Genomic DNA, 22,500 nt, shown 5'->3' on the forward strand with positions numbered 1-22,500 from the left:
GTATATGTATACATACATATATATGTATATGAATATACATATACATATATGTATATATATACTATATGTATATGTATATGTATTTACATGTATATATATATATATATATATATATATATATATATATATATATATATATATATATATATATATATATATATATATATATAATATATATATATATATACAATGTCAAATAATTACTGTGCCTAAAATGGAAGAGAGAGAGAGAGAGAGAGAGAGAGAGAGAGAGAGAGAGAGAGAGAGAGAGAGAGAGAATTTCAAATAAAAAAGCTGAGGAACATCTAACAATTATTGTACCTGAAATGAAATGGAAGAGAGAGAGAGAGAGAGAGAGAGAGAGAGAGAGAGAGAGAGAGAGATACAAATGTCTAGTCAAAAAGTTGAACAAGATCAAACAATTACTGTACCTGAAATGGAGAGAGAGAGAGAGAGAGAGAGAGAGAGAGAGAGAGAGAGAGAGAGCCCGCAGTTAAAATGGACGCCGCCACAACGTCCAATATATTACTCCAGACACAACCATTTCGTTTTCAGCATCTTTATTGTATTTCCTCGTTCCCTTTTCTTTTTTTTCCTTTATTTACAGACGACCCCCCCCCTAAAAAAAAACTAGGGGCACTAACATCGCCCCTGGACCTCGCATTGTTTGTTTCTTTGCCCCTGAAAGACACAAACACACAAACAATTGTCTGTCCTGATGGGGATTCTTCGTCTGATGTTGGAGAAGATACAAGTTTTAATTTGTTCCATTATTGCTTTATAAATGATTTCTGTTATTTTTGTTATGTAATTAAACTATGATTAGGTATTATTAATAACATGATTATAGATTGCAGATATATTTATATATAATATATATATAAAAAAATAAAAAATATATAAATATATATATATATATATATATATATATATATATATATATATATACTGTATATACAGTATATATATTTATATATATTACGAGAATTATCTGCAATTACTGATGTTACTCAAACTATTTCGTGATGTTTTGATGTTGTAATTCTGATGTCTGAAGTCAAATTTTATCAATTTTATCATTCTAATTAACATTGTAAGTCTTGTTGATGTTACAGATACCACAATTATTATTATTAATATTTTCAGAGTAAGTTAGTTTTTTGTATTGATTATTTTTTTTTCTCGTCTATGGCTGTTAAACATTTTCAATACTTTTGGAGCTTAACATTCTCTCTCTCTCTCTCTCTCTCTCTCTCTCTCTCTCTCTCTCTCTCTCTCTCTCTCTCCATTTGTCTTCCGTTGCGTAAGATGGAGACGCAATAATGCCAAATAACTTTTAAAAGAAATATTTCTGGACGAAAGGCAGCCTTCTGAGAGAGAGAGAGAGAGAGAGAGAGAGAGAGAGAGAGAGAGAGAGAGAGAGAGAGAGAGAGAGAGATTTTTTATCTTTTCATCTTTAAAACAAAGGTTTGTCGACGTGGAAGAGGAATGCTTTATCTGATCAGAGAGAGAGAGAGAGAGAGAGAGAGAGAGAGAGAGAGAGAGAGAGAGAGAAATTTTATTTTTTCAACTGTGCTAAAACAAAGGTTTGTCGACGCGGAAGACAAATGCTTTATCCAAGCAGAGAGAGAGAGAGAGAGAGAGAGAGAGAGAGAGAGAGAGAGAGAGAGAGAGAGAAATTTTATCTTTTCAACTGTGCTAAAACAAAGGTTTGTCGACGCGGAAGACAAATGCTTTATCCAAGCAGAGAGAGAGAGAGAGAGAAATTTTATCTTTTCAACTTTGCTAAAACAAAGGTTTGTCGACGCGGAAGACAAATGCTTTATCCAAGCGCAGAGAGAGAGAGAGAGAGAGAGAGAGAGAGAGAGAGAGAGAGAGCTTATCAAAACGACCTGAACACCGCACAAATGGCCTTCCCACTTATGACGGGGAGAGTCCAATAAAGTCCATCCAAGTCCGCGGAAGGACGAGACGGCCCATTAATGGAGAGAGAGATGATGATAATGTCCGCCTGAGAGAAGGAGCTATGGGAAGACCGATAACATAAAAATAAACGAGGAAGGGGGGTCGGACCGCCCCTAAAATCTCCTCAAAAGGACCTTCCCAAAATCCCCCAAAATTATAAAAGTCCAGCGATCGCCAACTTACCCAATCAAACTGTAACCTGGTCTTCGCTCCCGCCATCTAGGGATTGCGCGCCGAACTTGAGGACACACTTTGAGGACACTGAACTCGTAAATTTGATCATTGGGGAGGTTTCCAACGCTTAAGGGTAAGGTAAATACCTTGTTCATAGAAGAACGATACTGTAAATCTTACCTTAAAGGCAAAGAACCACCATAATAGGGCAAAAAGAGCATCAGACATTACCTGCCATCACCGTGTGCCTTCGAGCTCCAAATCCGCTCCCTCCGAGGATACAATTTGCAAACCGAATACGTCTTTGGAGCCCCAATGAACCCCAAACCCGCGAGCTCCTATAAAAAGAAAACCTCAAACCCCCTTTTTAAAAAAAAAAAAAAGACGAGACCAAGATTTGGTAAAAGATCTCCAGACGCCGCCATCTTAGGCGAGAGAATCAATTACAGGCAGAAATTGCATCCGCCGATATACCGAGAGGAGGAACAGAAAACGGAGCCGCAAGGGATATAGAAAACGGGGGAACGCATAAATCTTCAAGAGGATTGCTTTTCTATTAGAGGGAGGTCTTGTGGTACCCACAGCCATAACTTGGGTATCCAGTTTCGAACTGCGAATTGCAATCCATGATGGTTGAGCAGAATTGCCAGTGCCATGATGGTTTCGCAATCCTAGGGAGAATTTCTCAGTGCAATCCATGATGGTTGAGCGAATTGCATAGTGCAATCCATGATGGTAGGGAGAATTGCATAGTGCAATCCATGATGGTAGGAGAGTGCAATTAGGGAGAATTGCATAGTGCAACGATGTCAGAGGAGAATTTCTCAGTAATCCACGATGTGGTAAATGCAATCCATGGTGGTAAAGCGACTTGCATAATGCAATCCATGATAGTAGAGTGAATTGCATAATGCAATCCATGATGGTAGAGAGAACTGCATAGTGCAATCCATGATGGTAGAGCGAATTGCATAATGCAATCCATGATGGTAGAGAGAATTGCATAATGCAATCCATGATGGCAGAGCGAATGGTATCATGCAATCCATGATGATAGAGCGAACTGCACAGTGCAATCCATGATGGTAGAGCGAAATGCATAGTGCAATCCATGATGGTAGAGCGAATTGCTCAGTGCAATCCATGACGGTAGAGCGAATTGCACAATGCAATCCATGACGGTAGAGCGAACTACAGTTAGATAATTTTTGGTGAATTTTGTTGTTAAGAGGATTTCAGAAAACAACAATATATCAGAATCTCTCTCTCTCTCTCTCTCTCTCTCTCTCTCTCTCTCTTTAAACTTGGACACAGACTTTACAGGAGTTTTCCTTTCTCCTAAAAACTTCCTTTGCATCCAATCAGAATGCAAGGAAGAATTGATAATGTATGCATTCATCACGAAGGCAAAAATGAAAACACTTACAGAGAGAGAGAGAGAGAGAGAGAGAGAGAGAGAGAGAGAGAGAGAGAGAGAGAGAGAGAATCTTTTCCTACAATCTTAACAAGACTAAAGAGGTGCACTGACAACCTTAACATAAAACTAAGTGTATAAGTTTTTTATTCTTCCATTACGACAAAGAGAGAGAGAGAGAGAGAGAGAGAGAGAATCTTTTGAAGCAATCTTAACAAGTCTACAGAGGTACACTGATAATTACGTAAGTTTTTTATTCTTCCACTAAGAGAGAGAGAGAGAGAGAGAGAGAGAGAGAGAGAGAGAGAGAGAGAGAGAGAGAGAGAGAGAGAGAGAGATAATCTTTCGAAACAGTCATAAAAAGATTACAGCAGATTATACTGACAACCATAAATCAGATCCAAATCATTGGATTTCTCCTTGCCACTGAGAGAGAGAGAGAGAGAGAGAGAGAGAGAGAGAGAGAGAGAGAGAGAGTCTTTCAAACAATCACAGAAAGTGCAAATCACAATACGATGACAACCACAATACAGGAAAAAAAAAAAAACAGGACGCCCATGAAACTCCGCTGTCTCCAAGTTCCCGACGGAGGCGAAGGAGGAGACGCAGCAGTAATCTGGCAAAAGGACACGGCTGGGAACCCGCCATCTGACGGAGACACTAAATGCGACAACTTCTCCCTCCCCCAAAAGTGAGAGAGAGAGAGAGAGAGAGAGAGAGAGAGAGAGAGAGAGAGAGAGAGAGAGAAACTTTCTTCTCAAACTTCCTACTTTTAATCTCTGCTACCCCTATAAGGGGTCACTCCCCCAGTCTACACCTCCCCCCAGGGCCTCATCCCCCTCCCCCAAGCCCTCCACATGCCAATGGCCATCCCCTCACCCTTCCCCCAAAACCCATCCCCTCCCTCCAGGACCTCTACCCTACCCCTACCACTAACTAACTTTTACACCAAGGGCCTCACCCTTCCTACCCCCTCCCCAAGCCCTCCACGTGCCAATGGGCATCCCCCCTACCCCAAACCTATCCCCTCCCCTATACCTACACCTATCCCCTCCCTCCAGGACCTCTACCCCTACCCCTACCCCTACCTAACTTCCACCAAGGGCGTCTCCCTTCTACCCCCTGCCCAAACCAAGGTCTCACAATCAAATGCATACAAACTACAAGAGAATAAATATACAAATTACTAAATACACAAAATACAGGAAACACTACAAAATCTCACCTCATTTACATAATAATACCTAAAAAATAAAAGACTAAAGAACAAATCAAAATCGAAACAAAAATAAATTCAACAGACTCAAATTTAATAATGTTTGGGTATCAAAACATCTTTTATATTTAAAGACTCCCAAATCACCTCGACAACGACTAAAAATGAAAGTCCATCACTGTAGAGGACTTTCCCCTAAGACTTTCTCTAAGGAAACAAAGTCTGATTAAGGGAGGAGGGTGAGGGGAGTGGGAGGAGGGGAACACGATCGTATCTACTAAGCTGTTATAATCGTCTTAAGGAAAGTCTGGGCTTCTAATGAAGGAGACTAATTAGTGAGAGGGGGTACAGGCCCCCCTTAGCTACAGAGGTAACGTCAAAAACATCAACGTAACAGTGGCTTATTAAAACTGGATTTTGACATAAGAATAATAATAATAATAATAATAATAATAATAATAATAATAATAATAATAATAATAATAATAATTCTACGCAATCTTATAAATTCTTACGTAAATAATAATAATAATAATAATAATAATAATAATAATAATAAATATTTAATCATAATTGAACGTAAAATTTACAAAATCGAACATCAAAGAATTGATAGCCTTGTCATTTCAATAGTAAGAATGAACTTGTTACATAATAATAATAATAATAATAATAATAATAATAATAATAATAATAATACTTCTTTCGCGGAATAAAATAAAAGGGTAAAAGGGAATATATCAATAAAAAGTAAAAACAAAAGAAAAAAAAAATCTCAGGTACAGAATAACCTCCAATAAATTCCAAAGGTATTCTCTCTCTCTCTCTCTCTCTCTCTCTCTCTCTCTCTCTCTCTCCCTCTCTCTCTCTCTCTCTCTTTATACATACAAATATATACAACGATCCACAATCCAGGACCTCACGTACACTCATGCAGGTATTACTAAACTAAAGCTGTATAATACCTAGACTCTCTGTCTCTCTCTCTCTCTCGCCTAAATTATTACAATTCCAGCCAATTACACGAAGCGACGCTTCATCGAAATTCGCGATTAATGGAAGGCAAAGAGATTCAGATGCACGGGGGATAATTGATGTTATAATTAGGACCAAGAGAATATATATTGGATACAAGAGGCATTTGGGGCGGGCTAAGGACCTTAAGGGACTGGGTGGGTACCTTAAGGGACTGGGTGGGTATTAGGGGACTGGTAACTGGGACTGGCGACTGGGACTGCAAGTGCAGTAATTGGAGAACATTATCTGCCGCCGATATTACCATCCATATATGTGTATGTATATATATGTATATGCATATATATATGTATACATATATACAGATATATTTATAAATACATATGTGTATATATATAAATATAAATATATATATATATATATACATATATATATATATATATATATATATATATATATATATATATATATATATATATTTGTTTATATATATAAATATACATACGTATATATATATATATACATCTATATATACATAAAACAATAACAATTCTAAACAGCAATTCAACGTAACGTCTGAAAATTAAACAATCAAAAATAAATAAAACAATTACAATATAACAATCAAAACAAAACAATTAACCCCCAAAACCATCCCCAAAAAAAAACCTTAACCAAAACGAAACCCAAAACTCACCTGACGATGACAGGCTTCTCGGAGCCCGCGACGAAGCCGAAGCCCATTTCCGGATCGCGGATCAGGTCCACCTGCCGAGGCTGGGGCGGCTCGTCGAAGTAGTCTTTTCGGGGGTCCTCGTAGGTCGTGGTCTTGTTCAGGTGGCTGAAAAGGAATTCGAATAGTTTGTTTTAAAAATAAATTTCATTGATCTGTTTTGTGATGAAGTTTTAATTATTTGTTTTTAAAACTAAATTGATGCTCTTTCAAACAGCATGAATTCATCAATATACTTAAAATACGGGACACTAACTGAAATGAATGAATTTTGTAAGTATCTACCTGAGCTCCTTCTTGGATATATTCTTAAAACCTGTATGAATATAACTCCATAAACTCTAGTCCTATTCATGAGAAAAATCACAATTAATAGGCCTACATGGGGTTAAAACTTGAATATGAAACACAGAGAAAACTCTGTTAGTCCTATTCATGAAAAAATCACAATTAATAAGCCTATAGGGGATTAAAACTAGGATATGAAACACAAAGGGAAAACTGTTAGTCCTATTCATGAGAAAAATCACAATTTATAGGCCTACATGTGATTAAAAACAGGATATGAAACACAGGGAAAACTGTGTTATTTCTATTCATGAGAAAAATCATAATTAATAGGCCTATAAGGATTAAAACTAGGATATGAAACAGGGACAACTATGTTAGTCCTATTCATGAGAAAAATCACAATTAATAGGCCTATAGGGGATTAAAATAGGATATGAAACACACAGGAAAAACTGGAAAATTTGAAGGAAATAGCAGCAAAAAGTTACTTTGCAGACAACATGACAATCTAACACTGTCAGAATGATCAACCCAATTCGTAAAGAAGGTATTCTCTTTGCCAAGCAATACAACCAAACTGCAATCAGTTTTAATCCAAGACTGACTTATAATACTTCAAATACTGTATATGGATATTTCCTAAAATGTGAAGCTCTTAGCCGAGGCCCATGAAACTTTTAGACATGGCCCGGTGGTGCTGGCACCTATAACGGTGCCAGACACACGATCATGGATAACTTTAACCTGAAATAAAATAAAAACTACTGAGGCTAGAGGGCTGCAATTTGGTATGTTTGATGATTGGGGGGTGGATGATCAACATACCAATTTGCAGCCCTCTAGCCTCAGTAGTTTTTAAGATCTGGGGGCGGACAGACAAAGCCGGCACAATAGTTTTCTTTTGCAAAAAACTAAAAATAGAAAAAAATACAATAACACGAAATCGACAATTGAGAAATTCCAATACGATATAGGATATTTCCAAGTGGACCCTCTTCCCCCTTCCCCCACCCAAACTCCCCTCCCCCACCTTCTCTCCCTCCCCCCTCTCACCTTCTCAAAGGGACAGACCCTCTCAATCATCTCCTCCCCACTTCAAAGACAGGTCGAGGGTGAATTTTATTTTTTTTTTAACTTTCTTCTTTCTTATCGCTGTTTTGTCTCTTTCCTTTCTGCCGATTCTGACGCGACGCTGATTTCTGAACGTCACGAATACATATATACACGTATATACATGTATATATATAAATATATACATATACGTGTGCGTAAACTGTACTAAGTATAATGGACATTATCTGTATATATTCATATATTCCTCTTAAAATCAATTCTGTCAGTATTGCAATTTTCTCAATTTCCGCCTCCCCCCCCTCCTCCCAATCTTACACTCCCCCCTTCCCCTTTCTCTACACCCCCTCGAAATTATTCTTTTTCCGTCTCTCACTGCCGCCACGGCAATTGAAGGAGGACTGGAAGATCAACTCAGTCGTAAAAACTAATTAATCTCAATAAAAAGGATTCTCGGATTGATGGGCGTTGAAGTTGATAGGTTCTTGGGGTTTGGTGGTCTCTTATCAGCTGTGCAAGACTCTCTCTCTCTCTCTCTCTCTCTCTCTCTCTCTCTCTCTCTCTCTCTCTCTCTCTCTCTCTCTGTCCAAGTGCAGAGGTAGGTTTCTTCTCTACCCGAATGCAGTTTAGTCTCTCTCTCTCTCTCTCTCTCTCTCTCTCTCTCTCTCTCTCTCTCTCAATCCAAATGTAGAGGTAAGTCTCTTCTCTACCAAATGCAGTTTAGTGTCTCTCTTTCTCTCTCTCTCTCCAAATGCAGAGTTTCTCTCTCTCTCTCTCTCTCTCTCTCTCTCTCTTTCTTTACTCAAATGCAGAGGTTAGTTTCTTTAACCAATGTAATTTAATGTCTTCTCTCTCTCTCTCTCTACCCAATTAAAGAATTTAGTAACTCTCTCTCTCTCTCTCTCTCTCTCTCTCTCACACACACACACACACACACACACAAACATTTAATATACTGCTTCTAAAAGCGTATAATGATAATAGAAATAAACAGACGTAAGTATATTTACGTATATTGTTGTAAATGAAATAAACCAACAGAAATAAGTGACAGGAGAACAAAGAATTGGACAATTGCACCAACAAGAAATTAGTTCTATTAAGGTCAGCTCCATAAAGAACTCACCCCCTCCCCACCTCCTCTTCCCCCTCCACCTCCATCTTCTCCTCCCTCCCCCCTCCTCCTTCTCCTCCGCCTCCACTCTCCCACTTCACCTCCCTTCCAACCTCCGCTTTTTCTTCCTCCTCTTCCCTTCCTCTTCTCTTCCCCTCCACCCCTCACCTATGCTTCCCCTCCATTTACCCTTCCCTTCTCCTTCGCCTCCCTATCACCCTTCCCCATTCCATTAACCCCTTCCTCCCCTCCCTTCTTCACCTTCCCCTCCTTCCTCTAGCTTCCCCCTCCCCTTCTTCCTCTTCCCCCTTCTCCCCCTCCCCTCCTTCCCCCTTCCCATTCCTCCCCTCCTCTTCCCCTTCCCATCCCCTCTCCTTCTTCTCCCCGTTTCCCCTTCCCCTCCTCCTCATCTTCCCTCTTCCCTCCCTCCCCAAGAAAAAATTAGGGTGGGGGGAACAGGACGCCTGAGCTAATTCGCTCTGCACCGAGACAAATGAATCACGCCACAGCGCAAATGCCGCGTACAAAAAAACCAGGACGGCTAATTTAGTCCCTTGAAAAAAATAAAATAAAAACAAGCCACTCAAACGGTCTTATTGGCTAATTAGACATGATAGGAGAGAGACATGGAATGTCTGATTGTGTCTACAACTTAATGTCTAAATTTCTAAGTGATTATTTTCCAGCCAATTGCGCGAAAATCGCTATTTCGCGAACGAGGCTGAAATGGGTTATTCGCGTAGCCATGCCGGCCGAGTAAGCACGGAGAGAGAGAGAGAGAGAGAGAGAGATTACCAAGGTGCTAATATCAAAGCGAGAGAGAAAGAGAGAGAGAGAGATTTTAACATGGTGCTCATATCACATGAGAGAGAGAGAGAGAGACAGAGAGAGAGAGATTTTAACAAGGTGCTCATATCAAATGAGAGAGAGAGAGAGAGAGAGAGAGAGAGAGAGAGAGAGAGAGAGAGAGAGAGAGAGACTTTCATCAACCTACCCCTTTCAAAAAACAAAATAAAATCTGACTTCAATTTTCATCGGCACTAGCTCTTCATCACAGAGAGAGAGAGAGAGAGAGAGAGAGAGAGAGAGAGAGAGAGAGAGAGGAAACCACTACGACTCCCAGAACCGTATTCCAAAGCAACACCATTTTTTTATTAATCATCTAACACTCTCTCTTATCACCTCGAGAGAGTAATCTCGATTTTGGCAAAGTTGCTGAAACACATCGAGTCATATCCTGGGCTCATTCCGCAATCATTTATTTATTGCTGTGTCTTGGAATATTCACAGCACATTCACAGCTCGGCTGTTTCCCATTAAGAGAGGAGTGTATGTTGGGTATTTCCATTAAAATATACATCCGACCGAATGATGTATTTTCAATGTTAAAAGGAATTAATTGGAAATGTAAATGTGTGTATATTTATAATAAATAAATAAATAAATAAATAAATAAATAAATATATATATATATATATATATATATATATATATATATATATTATATAAAATATGCAAAGGCTGATGTGGGTGGCAAGTGGGTGTCCCAGGGGTAATAATTTCTAAGAGAGAGAGAGAGAGAGAGAGAGAGAGAGAGAGAGAGAGAGAGAGAGAGAAGACCCTGATACTCACAACAGAGAGAGAGAGAGAGAGAGAGAGAGAGAGAGAGAAGGAATTTTTACCCTGGTAATCTCACAGACACACAGAGAGAGAGAGAGAGAGAGAGAGAGAGAGAGAGAAGAGAGAGATTTTTTACCATCCGTTGAGAGAGAGAGAGAGAGAGAGAGAGAGAGAGAGAGAGAGAGAGAGAGAAATAAGGGGAGAGAGAGGTACTCACAACAGAGAGAGAGAGAGAGAGAGAGAGAGATTTCCCCAAACACTTACTTTATAAAATAGGGCTTTCCCTCCTTGTCCGTGGCAGCTTCCCACCCGTACGGAAGGGCGTCGCCCCCGGCCTCCCAATTCTCCAAGGGCGGCAGCCATGATGACGTCTGACTTGCATGACTGAAATAAAAATGAAAAAAATGAATTAGTAAATATTATTCATTTTCATCTTCTAGGACAGAATTATATGTTGATAAGTTGTGTACATCAAAAACAAATTAAAAATTGAGTTTTCTGTACAGCGTATATAATCAAGGCCACCGAAAATAGATCTATCTTTCGGTGGTCTCCGTATAATGCTGTATGAGCCGCGGCTCATATGATTACTTTAACCACGGCCCAGCGGTGGCCTATCCTATATCGTTGCCAGAAGCATGATTACGCCTAACTTTAACCTTAAATAAAATAAAAACTACTGAGGCTAGAGGGCTGCAATTTGGTTTGTTTGATGATTGGTGGGTGGATGATCAACATACCAATTTGCAGCCCTCTAGCCTCAGTTGTTTTTAAGATCTGAGGGCGGACAGAAAAAGTGCGGACAGAAAAAGTGCGGACAGAAAAAATTGCGGACAGAAAAAGTGCGGACAGAAAAAAGTACGGACAGGAAAAAGTGCGGACAGAAAAAAGTACGGACAGGAAAAAGTGCGGACAGAAAAAAGTACGGACAGAAAAAATTGCGGACAGAAAAAGTGCGGACAGAAAAAAGTACGGACAGGAAAAAGTGCGGACAGAAAAAATTGCGGACAGCAAAAGTGCGGACAGAAAAAGTGCGGACAAGAAAAAGTGCGGACAGGAAAAAGTGCGGACAGAAAAAGTGCAGATAGAAAGTGCGGACAGAAAAAAGCGGACAGAAATAAATGCGGAAAGAAACAAGTGCGGACAGAAAAAAGTAGACAGAAAAAAATGCGGACACGGACAAAAAAATTGACAGACGGGAAAAAGTACGGACTGAAAAATGCGGACAGCAAAACGGACAGAAAAAGTGCGGACAGAAAAAAAGTATGGAAGAAAAAATTGCGGACAGAAAAAGTGCGGTCAAAAAAAAGAAATATAAAAAACAATTAACACTTTACGGACTGAAAAATAAAAACAACAGTGAAATTACAATCAGTATAAAACAACCACTTTAGATAAACAAAATATAAGAAAAAACAACACTAAAGAACAACAACCAAAACAATAACATCAAAAAACAACAAAATCCCTCCAGAACAACAAAACAAGCACACACAAAAGAAACAACATTGAAAAATAACCAAAAAAAAAAAACAAAAGCAACAAAACAACACCAGAAATATAACTACAACCCCACACAACAACCGGAGCGTCAATAACCGACCGCCTTTGAATAAAACTCTCTTTCCGGATACACGACCGTGGCAGGTGATTGACGCAGAGTGTCAGGGGGGAATATTTTCGGGGGCGGGGGGGGGAGGGGCGCTTCTCCTTTCCCTCATTAGGGAAAGCCGCCCGCCCCCCTAAAACCCCCTAATTCCCCTACCCCGGCGCCCCCTCTTCCCCCCTTTGGATATTGGGGATCTGCTGCATTCATCTTCTTGTGGTTTTCAGTTTTTCTGATTTTTATTTTATTTTTTCATTTTTATTTTATTTTTAGTTTTCTTTTTTTTTTTTATTCCAAGATGGTCTCCACTCTATGTCTTCTTTTATCGAGGTGATATTCGTATTTTATTTTCGTCTGGGTGTATTGAAACATACACACAGATACATGCACAAACAACGTATACATATATAAATATATATATATATATATATATATATATATATATATATATATATATATATATATATATATATATATATATATATATATATATATATATATACACCTACATTTACATTTACACCATACACAAACAGTAATGAACTGTTTTATAATAATAATAATAATAATAATAATAATAATAATAATTTAATAATAATAATAATAATAATAATAATAATAATAATATACAATTAAGCCTCAACAATTTTCCTAAATGATTATTATGAAAAATATAATTTAAATAGCAATACAAGCGTAAGTCCCTAAAATAATAATAATAATAATAATAATAATAATAATAATAATAATAATAATAATAATAATAATAATAATAATATTCCAAACATCTCCCACAGATCTCAATTTCAAACTACACTGATTGACACCAAACAGACAGATGATGGAATATTGACACCGAAACTCAGCGAATCTGAGTTTCGGTGGCACTGATTGGTGCATATGAGATATAATACCGTGTAATAATATTCCACCTCACAGAAAGGAATTGAATTTGTGAATTAAATTTGCCACAGGTCCACAATAATAACGGTAAAATATATATCTGGAAATACTGGAACTTAACGGGACAGCGTTGCCAACACAATAATAAATTTTTGAAAATAAAAAAAATTGTTTACTTAGTAGAGACCATAACTGTTTTTAGCTGGCGAGATATTGCCTCGTTCACCATCTCTGAGAGAGAGAGAGAGAGAGAGAGAGAGAGAGAGAGAGAGGAGAGAGAGAGAGAGAGAGAGAGAGAGACAGAAACTGTATCTGGGGAGAGGGAGAGAAAGAGAAACTGTATCGGGGGAGGGAGAGGGGAGAAAACTGTATCTGGGGAGGAGAGAGAGAGGAGATAGAGAGAGAGAGAGAGAGAAGAGAGAAACTGTATCTGGGGAGGAGAGAGGGAGAAACTCTGGGGGGGAGAGAGAAACTCTGTATTGGGGAGAGAGAGGGGAGGGAGAGAGAGAGAGAGAGAGAGAGAGAGAGAGAGAGAGAGAGAGAGAGAGAGAGAGAGAGAGAGAGAGAAGACTGTATCTGGGGGAGAGAGAAACTGTATCTGGGGTGAGAGGGGGGAGAAAGGGCACTAAACTGTATTCGGGAGAGAGAGAGAGAGAGAGAGAGAGAGAGAGAGAGAGAGAGAGAGAGAGAGAGAGACTGTATCTGGGGAGAGAGAGAGAAACTCTGTATCTGGGGAGAGAGAGGGGGGAGAAAGGGCACTAACCTCTAGAGAGAGAGAGAGAGAGAGAGAGAGAGAGAGAGAGAGAGAGAGAGAGAGAGAGAGAGAGGCACACTAAATAGTGCAGCAGATAATTGCATATTTCGCAAGAATCGTTCAGATAGTGAAACAAGCATGAAATTTTGCACAAGTGCTCTTAAAGTTCCCTCTATCAGAAAAAGGGCGCTGCTACGCAAAAATTTAATATGGCGGCCAAATTCCAAGATGGCGCCAGTATCGACAGATTTTGGCTAATTTTTTCACTAGAATGGCATGTATTTGCTTCTAGCAATATGGTAAAGCTCTTCCATACTATTTCTTGTGAATATTATGTTTCTGTGAAGCTTCCCAGTACAGTTTACCTTTAAATATGGGGGCTATATTGCCAAGAAAAGGTAGAAACAATAATTATAATGAGAAATAATGCCCGTTCAACAATTATCGTTTTAAGCATGGATCTTGGTTTCTGTGGTTTTAGATCCTAATGAGGCCATCTCTTTCGAATAACTCATCAATTTTGAAGGAAAATTATAAATGTAAAAAGAGTGTATGTCTGCACACAACCAGGGCACACTGGTGACATCACTGCTGTGTAACTCAGCATGGGGTTCAGTGCCAGCTAATCCAGCTTACTAATCCTGTAGTCTTAGACTAGTAGTTGTAGTATAGTTTAGCTTAGTGTCCCAAATGCTTTCTAACAGCCCCCAGACCAGCTTATAGTTAGATAGCCGCACCTGAATAGACAGGATGTGCCAGCGCGGGAGAGCCGAGCCAAGGGTATGGGGGCTGTACATGATGGTTCATGTACTTACCCGGATGGTGTTAGATCACGGACTTAAATGGCACTGGATGAATGATCGGGCTAGGTGTAGGGAGACCGAACCCAGTTGAATCCCATACAGGAATGTGTGCTTTTGTTTTAAGGTGGTAAAAGGATAGCCCCTCGGCCTTTTAATCAAAAGTGAAATCATGGCAGAATGTGATGCCAATCCAATATTGAGCAGTAGAAAACAAACTGGAGTTTGTGTTGTCTTTGTCAGAAGGACAAAAGAGGTGAGCACTTGACATCACTCTCCAAGTCATCATGTCCTAGACCATGATGGGTACACAATGCTGGCAAGAATATTCCCATGTTCAGTGAAATTAATGAAATGCCACTGATAATGGATCCAGCAAAGGCTGGATGAAGGTGATGGCATAGAGGCCACTCTCAGAAAAAAATGCAGCAAAATACCATGTGAACTGTCGCTTGTTTAACAACACTAAACTGGACCGCAAGAAAGCGACAATCCAATGACCAGACCAGCAACACTGAGACTAGTCGTGCAAAACTGCGCCTGAACCAGTCATGACAATGAAGTTTGCATTTTCTGGAGAAAGTGGCACCTGCATCTGATCTCAGACAGGCTAGTACTAAGGGCCTTGACTTGAAATTGCGTATGAATGTGCAGAGATACTTAGTGATGGCAAGCTCCTTTGCTAAGTTGACTGGTGGGGATGTCATTGCACAGGAGTTTGTATCACCATGCCTGTCTTTGTGCCCTCTACAACAGAAAAGGTCCTACCTGGAGGAGCCTTGAGAAAGACCAAGGTAGCACTGAGTCAGAATCAGATGTGTATCCATCAGTTCTGTCAGAACTGATGACATACATTATTTGAAAACAACCTTTGTTCAGATGATCCAGTCACATTTCGGCTGGCAGATATTTGCCACCTCTACCAACAACGTCTGGAACAATTAGGTGTAGAGTCACAAGTGTAAATTCCACGAGACTCAAAGACAAACTTCTGGCAGAAATTCCAGAACTTGAGGCTCATAAATCTGGCAGAGATGTATTACTTGCATTTCAAAAGGATGTGGGAAAGCACTTGCTCAATCATCTGATCTTTCAGAGGCAGTTATCATTGCTAAAGCAGCAAATATTCTCAGAAAGTCTATACTTGATCATCAGTCACGGTTTGATGGCACATTTTCTGAGGCTTGTGTACGAAATTCTGTGCCTCCTCTCCTGCTCCAGTTTGTAGGATGGCTGAGCATGGGGCTGACATCAAGTCACAGTTACGATTTGGAGCATCAAAGTCAGACCAGGCCATTGCACAGCTCATGCAGTTCAACTGCTACTCCTGATACAAAAGAGGAGCAACAACTCATAGACACTCCAAAGACAGAGAAACACCATTCCCAGTCTACATGGGACTCTCAGTCTATGCCAAAACCAGGAAGAGAAACCTGGTTGAAATGCTACATCAGTATGGCCTCAGTATCTCTTATGACAGAGTACTGGAGGTCTCTGCACAGTTAGGAGATGCCACAGTTAGCAAATATGTGGAGGAGGGTGTGGTCTGTCCCCCAGTACTGCGAAAAGGGTTGTTCACCACTGCAGTGATGGACAACATCGACCACAACCCATCTGCAACTACTGCCACTACCTCCTTCCATGGAACTAGCATCTCCATATTTCAGCACCCCACCAAGGAGAACACTGGACAGGAAAGACAGCAACCAAAGTTTGCACCTGAGAAAGTGAGGTCGGTGCCTGAATTGCCGGACACATTCCACAAACATCTCACCAGCTTCCTTTCAAACAAAGAACCCTGTGCCACCAAACACTGCAATACCAAAGCCACCCACAGATATCTTGGGGCCACAGCTTGCACTGGAGTATCAGTGGCTAGCCAAGAGTTGCCAACAGCTTACCAAATGTGGATGCAAAGCAGGCTGTCGGGAAAGGTGCAAGTGCTACAAGTTGGGTCTTCCCTGCACAGCTCTGTGCACTTGCAAATGTGAAGTCTAGATAAATATTGCCTCTCTTCAGTAGATAATCTAGCTTGAGCATCCAACGTGTCATGCTATGCCTACCTTCTTATCCTCGAATTTTTCAAAGGTGTAGGTTGAGAGACCTATACATAGATTCTCTTCTTTTCTTTTTATGGTTACAGTCTTAGACACAATGTTGTATGTGACCATACCATTACTATTTCAGTTGAAAATAGCATATTAGTTAAACTGTCTGATCACATGAATATACCATTAAATAAAAACAGTTGGTCTCTATGTCTGCTAGCGCTGTGGATAGAAAAAAACTTTATGGCAACCATTTTGTACGCCATCTTGGTTACAATTCATTTAGTAAGGGTTTTCAATAAAATGTGTGGTATGGAACATTTTTTATAACCTAAAAGTCGAGGTTTTAAAAAAAAACTGGCATATTCCATCCAATAGATGCTCCCAAACCAGTGAATCTCAACATAGATGGCGGCCATTTTGAAAATAGCCGCCATCTTGGATTTTCAGGTACAGCCCTTTTCTAAGAGAGCGTAGTCTTAGGAATGTTTGTACCCAAATTTCATGCTTGTTTCACTATCTGAACGATTTTTACAGCAATCTGCTGCACTAAAAACCCGCGCATTCGGTTACCCTAAGGCCCTTAATGAAAATTTGGGTCTCCCCTTTGCAAACAATTCCCTCCCCACTCGCTAAGATTTAATAACGATTAAGACAATAATCCGTAATTAAAGAGGAGGAAGAGGAAGAGGAAGAAGAAGAGGGGGGAGGAAGGAAGACGACGATAATGGTCACCGTAAACTTCGATATTGACGGTAACGGTGTGATCAGGTGACGATAATGGCTGGAATGGAACATATGCAACAAATAAAGCAACAGAGATTAATGCTGTTTCTTTAGTTTCTTCATTTATTTCTTCTCCTTCTTCTTCTCCAGTACTTTCTTCTTCACCTTCTTCTATTCCCTCATTCTCTCTCTCTCTCTCTCTCTCACTTTCTCTCTTCTCACGTTCTGCTCTACCACTCCAGACTCACCTCCTACCCTCTTCAATCAGAGGTTCTCCATCAACCGTCGACACGTCTTGCTTTCCTCCCCTTCCTCTTTCTCCCCCACCCATGCACTGCCTCCCTCTCCCTCCCCTCCCCCCACAACCCTCCCACTCCCACTCCCCCGAAACTCCTTGACTTAGTGCTAGCAAGGCCATTAACACTGAATGTTATTCTGCACACGGACACAAACAATTACAAGCCAAGAATAGGTTCGTTCTCTCTCTCTCTCTCTCTCTCTCTCTCTCTCTCTCTCTCTTTGTTTTTCCATTGGCTATGCATGCATGTAGAGTACATATACAGCTAAACAGAAAAAATGTATATATTCTTTTATATACATCTAAATTTATATACATACATGCACACATATATATACAGAGAGAGAGAGAGAGAGAGAGAGAGAGAGAGAGAGAGAGAGAGAGAGAGAGAGAGGAACAATTGTACGCACTTGCTGTGAGAAAACAGCGACCCCTTTAAGAACAGCTTTACATATCACCTTTTCAAATTAGGGCATATGCCTGGCAATTAAGATTCATTAAGACTACTGCACCAATTGTCTTCAAATTCCATTACGCCAAATCTACACACTCACCTGAAACATCGACCCATACACGTTGATTATACATTTGTTTTAGGAATACCGTTCCCTTCAAGATATCTTTACTTAAAACATTAAAAATATCATTCACTTTAAGAAGACGACTTTCGAGGAGGAAAACTTGCATTTTGGAGGAGGAAAACTCACACTTTCGATGGGACAACTTGCACTTGGGAGGAGGAGAACTTGCACTTTGGAGGGGGACAACTCACACTTTGGAGGAGGACAACTCACACTTTGGAGGAGAACAAATTGCACTTTGGAGGAGGACAACTGACACTTTGGAGGACAACTTGCACTTTGGAGGAGGAAAACTCACACTCTGGATGAGGACAACTTACACTCTGAAGGAGTACAATTCACACTTTAGAGGACAACTCACACTTCTGAGAATAACAACTTACATTTTGGAGAAGGACAACTCACACTTTGGAGGAGGACAACTCCCACCTTAGAGGAGAACAACTCCCACTTTAGAGAAGAATAACTTACACTTTAGAGGAGGACAACTCACATTTCTGAGAACAACTTACACTTTATAGAGGGAGGACAACTCCCACATTAAAGGATCAAAACTCCCACTTCAGAAGAGAACTAATCACACCTTGGAGATCAACTCCCACTTTAGAGGTAGAACAACTCCCACTTTAGAGGCAGAACAACTTCCACTTTAGAAGCAGAACAACTTACACTCTGGAGGAGAAAGGCGACACGGGCCTTATGAGGTTGAAGAAATTCCTAAGGGCGACTGATGTCATTGTTCCTTCACTCGAACTGACTGTTTCCAAATCATGTCTAGAGAAACTCTTTGCGTAATTTCTAGTTCATCTGCCTTCTCCTATTGGCTACCTGAATTTCCTATGTCATCACTGAGCATTGTAAATCATATTCTCAAATAATAACGATATGTAGTTTTATTTTTAACACAGTTCCTCACTTAGTTGGCATCACTTTCTCATTGCTTGTCATTCAGGGTACTGTCAATTAACTTTTTGCTATTTCCTTTCTTTATCTTTGTTTTGGTATTCACGAGAATTTCCGAATTTATTCACATTCCGCCGACTTCTAGATATCAGATTAAATAATACAGTTACAGAACTAAACATTAAGTTAGTTTTAACTTTTTTTATGATGTTTGGTCCATCGGAAAACAATAAATCTAAACATAAGTAATTAGATCACGTGAATATTAATGGATGTGTGTAAGCGTACGGAATAAATTATTTATTCAGTAAACAACTAACTAGATTAAACGGTTTGAAATGTATAATGTGAATGTATATATACACATGTGAATATGCATACATACATGTATACATACATACATACACAGGCACGAAAGGAAAAACTACAAAAGATTCACATTATGTTAAAAAATCATGCCACGATAAATAATGACAAACTTACAGTAACAAAAAAAAAAATTAAATACACCACTATTAATATTGAAAAAATAATGTTTTGTTATAACTGCACTATTTTCAAACGTTACCATATACCTTTTACTTCCTAAATTATTATTATTATTATTATTATTATTATTATTATTATTCAGAAGATAAACCCAATCCATATGGAACGAGCCCACCCAAGGGGCCACTGACTTAGAAATTCAAGCTTCCAAAGAATATTCTGGTACTCATTTGAAAGAAGTCACAGAAAGTAATAAGAAACACAGAAAAAGATATTAATTATTACCAAAAAAAAAAATAAAATCAATAAACAAGTAGATAAAAAATGTACGTAAATTATAAGACACAAAGAGAATTGTTTTGGGGCAGTAATGCACAGCATCTTCGCTTGAACTTCTGAGGTTCCAATATCAATACCATGACACAGAATGTATCTCAAATTGATAAAATTAAATTACCTAACATTCAGCAAAGGACCAGCAGAAACCCACATGTCGATAAGGGCGATAATATTACACTGAAGAGAAATTCAGCAGTTGCACTGATATATAAATCCTGCAATTGCAACCCAACCGGAACTGACGTCGGATAAATGTGGCAATTTTGACCCATACATGGCTCGACTTGCAATGGAGTTTTGGTAAGGGGATATTGGAAGGGGGGAGGAGGGAAGGGGAAGGGGAGGGGAAAAGAGTTCTGGTATGGAATATGGGAGGGGAGGGAGAGGCAATGGATTTGGTATTGGAAAATGGGAGGAGAGGGGAGGGGAATGGATATAAGGGAGGGGAGGAGGGGAGGGCGATATGGGAGGGGAGAGGAGGGGAAATATGGGAGGGGAGAAGAGGGGAGGGGATATGGGAAGGAAGATGAGGGAAGGGGCATTACAGTTTTGGTATGGGAATATTGGAGGAGGGGGAGGGGCAATGGAATTTTGGTTTGGGAATATGGGGGGGAGGAGAGGGAGGGAGAGCCGGGAAGAGGAAGGAGGGAATGGGAGGGGGGGAAATGAGGGAAGGAGAGGAAGTGGGGAAGGTCAAGGAGTGTTCTGAATTCTCTCCTTTACCATAACTTGCCCATAAAAAAAAATTATCAAATTATCACTTATATAAGGAGAGAGATCTATCTGTCAACTCCAAATCTTGAAGAGATGGCAAAATTTTGGCCGCGACTTCCATAAAAGAAATTACAAATAACATTTATTCTTTTTTGGGAAATGCTTTTTGTGGGAAGAACTTTCATTACTGGTTTTAAAAAAATCTTTAAAGTTTTCTTCTCGACTTAGAAAGATTAATATAATATTGTCCATTTGATATATAAAATCATTTCTAACTGTATTCTAAATTGGGGTAAAAACACATACACATTTTTTGTATATATATGGTTACTAAATTAAGGTCAATTCTTCTATGCAAAATACTTTTCATGGTTCTTTTAAGAATTATTCTTATAAAATACGTTTCATGGTTCTTTTAAGAATTATTTCTATAAAATACTTTTCACGGTTCCTTTGCAAATTATTTTTATAAAATACTTCTCATGGTTCTTTTAAGAATTATTTTTATAAAATACGTTTCATGGTTCTTTTAAGAATTATTTTTATAAAATACTTTTCATGGTTCTTTTAAAAATTATTCTTATAAAAAGCTTTTCATGGTTCTTTTAAGAATTAGTTTTATAAAATACTTTTCATGGTTATTTTAAGAATTATTTTTATAAAATATTTTTCAATGTTCTTTTAAGAATTATTTCTATAAAATATTTTTCATGGTTCTTTTAAGAATTATTTTTATACAATACTTTTCAAGGTTCTTTTAAGAATTATTTCTATAAAATACTTTTCATGGTTCTTTCAAAAATTATTTTTAGAGTACCGAGAAAAATAAAACTGAAGAATGCTTCACAAGAAAACGAACGAATTCCTTTTCTTCACCAACACGGTAAGATATTAACTTTGATTAAGAGGTAATGTTATTAAAAATTCTAAATTTGAATATAAATCACCTTATCATTGCAACAAATTTTATGCATTTACCATCGATTTTTATTTAGTAAGGGGAAACAGCATTTCTATCCCAACAAACACGAGGAGAAGTATTGTCTTTCGCTTTAACACAAGAACAAACTAAATCAACGTCAATATTACAAATCAATTTAAAATGATTTAACATGAAACACGAATCACTGTAACCTTAGAAAAACTAATCCGGTTCATTTTCTCACAGGGAAGCAAATTCACTTTATTTTACACCCCCCCCCCTCTCTCTCTCTCTCTCTCATGTGACACTTGAAGTCGTGTCTACTTTGACAACTCAAACATCCGAGAGATAAGTGTAAATACAGGACTTCTCTGAATGACATGAACTTTGCAAAATGTTCTCTCCAATTTCTTTTGGTCCACATCCCCACAGCACAGACCATATTAGCTTTAGAATCTAAGGGAAGGTTTTAAATAAATTGTAGGAAAAATGCTGTGTAAATATATATATATATATATATATATATATATATATATATATATATATATATATATATATATATATATATATATATATATAAATTTATTACAAATATTCGATTTATAAAAGGAAAACTTCAAAACAAGGGCACCAAGAGAGAGAGAGAGAGAGAGAGAGAGAGAGAGAGAGAGAGAGAGAGAGAGAGAGAGAGAGAGAGAGAGAGCCAAATCCCCCCCCCAACAATCCATCAATCATCCCAAGAGGCGTCTCCCCATAGGATAAACCTTCCCCATACAAACCCACCCTATGAGATTTCCCAAAACTCATAAATCAATCACTCGAGCCGTTTTCTGAAAAATCAATC

The 22,500-nt window shown here is 38.8% G+C and overlaps 1 protein-coding gene across 1 annotated transcript in view; it reads right to left on the reverse strand.

The window, feature by feature from the left end:
* Positions 1-22,500, reverse strand: part of LOC136838413 (serine-rich adhesin for platelets) — a 549,424-nt gene that overhangs the window by 313,280 nt on the left and 213,644 nt on the right. The window contains 2 exon segments of the mRNA XM_067103288.1: positions 6,442-6,585; positions 10,838-10,957. Coding sequence (XP_066959389.1) covers positions 6,442-6,585; positions 10,838-10,957 — 264 coding nt within the window.

The sequence above is a fragment of the Macrobrachium rosenbergii genome, chromosome 5 (genome assembly GCF_040412425.1).
Source record: "Macrobrachium rosenbergii isolate ZJJX-2024 chromosome 5, ASM4041242v1, whole genome shotgun sequence".
NCBI classification, from domain to species: Eukaryota; Metazoa; Arthropoda; class Malacostraca; order Decapoda; family Palaemonidae; genus Macrobrachium; species Macrobrachium rosenbergii.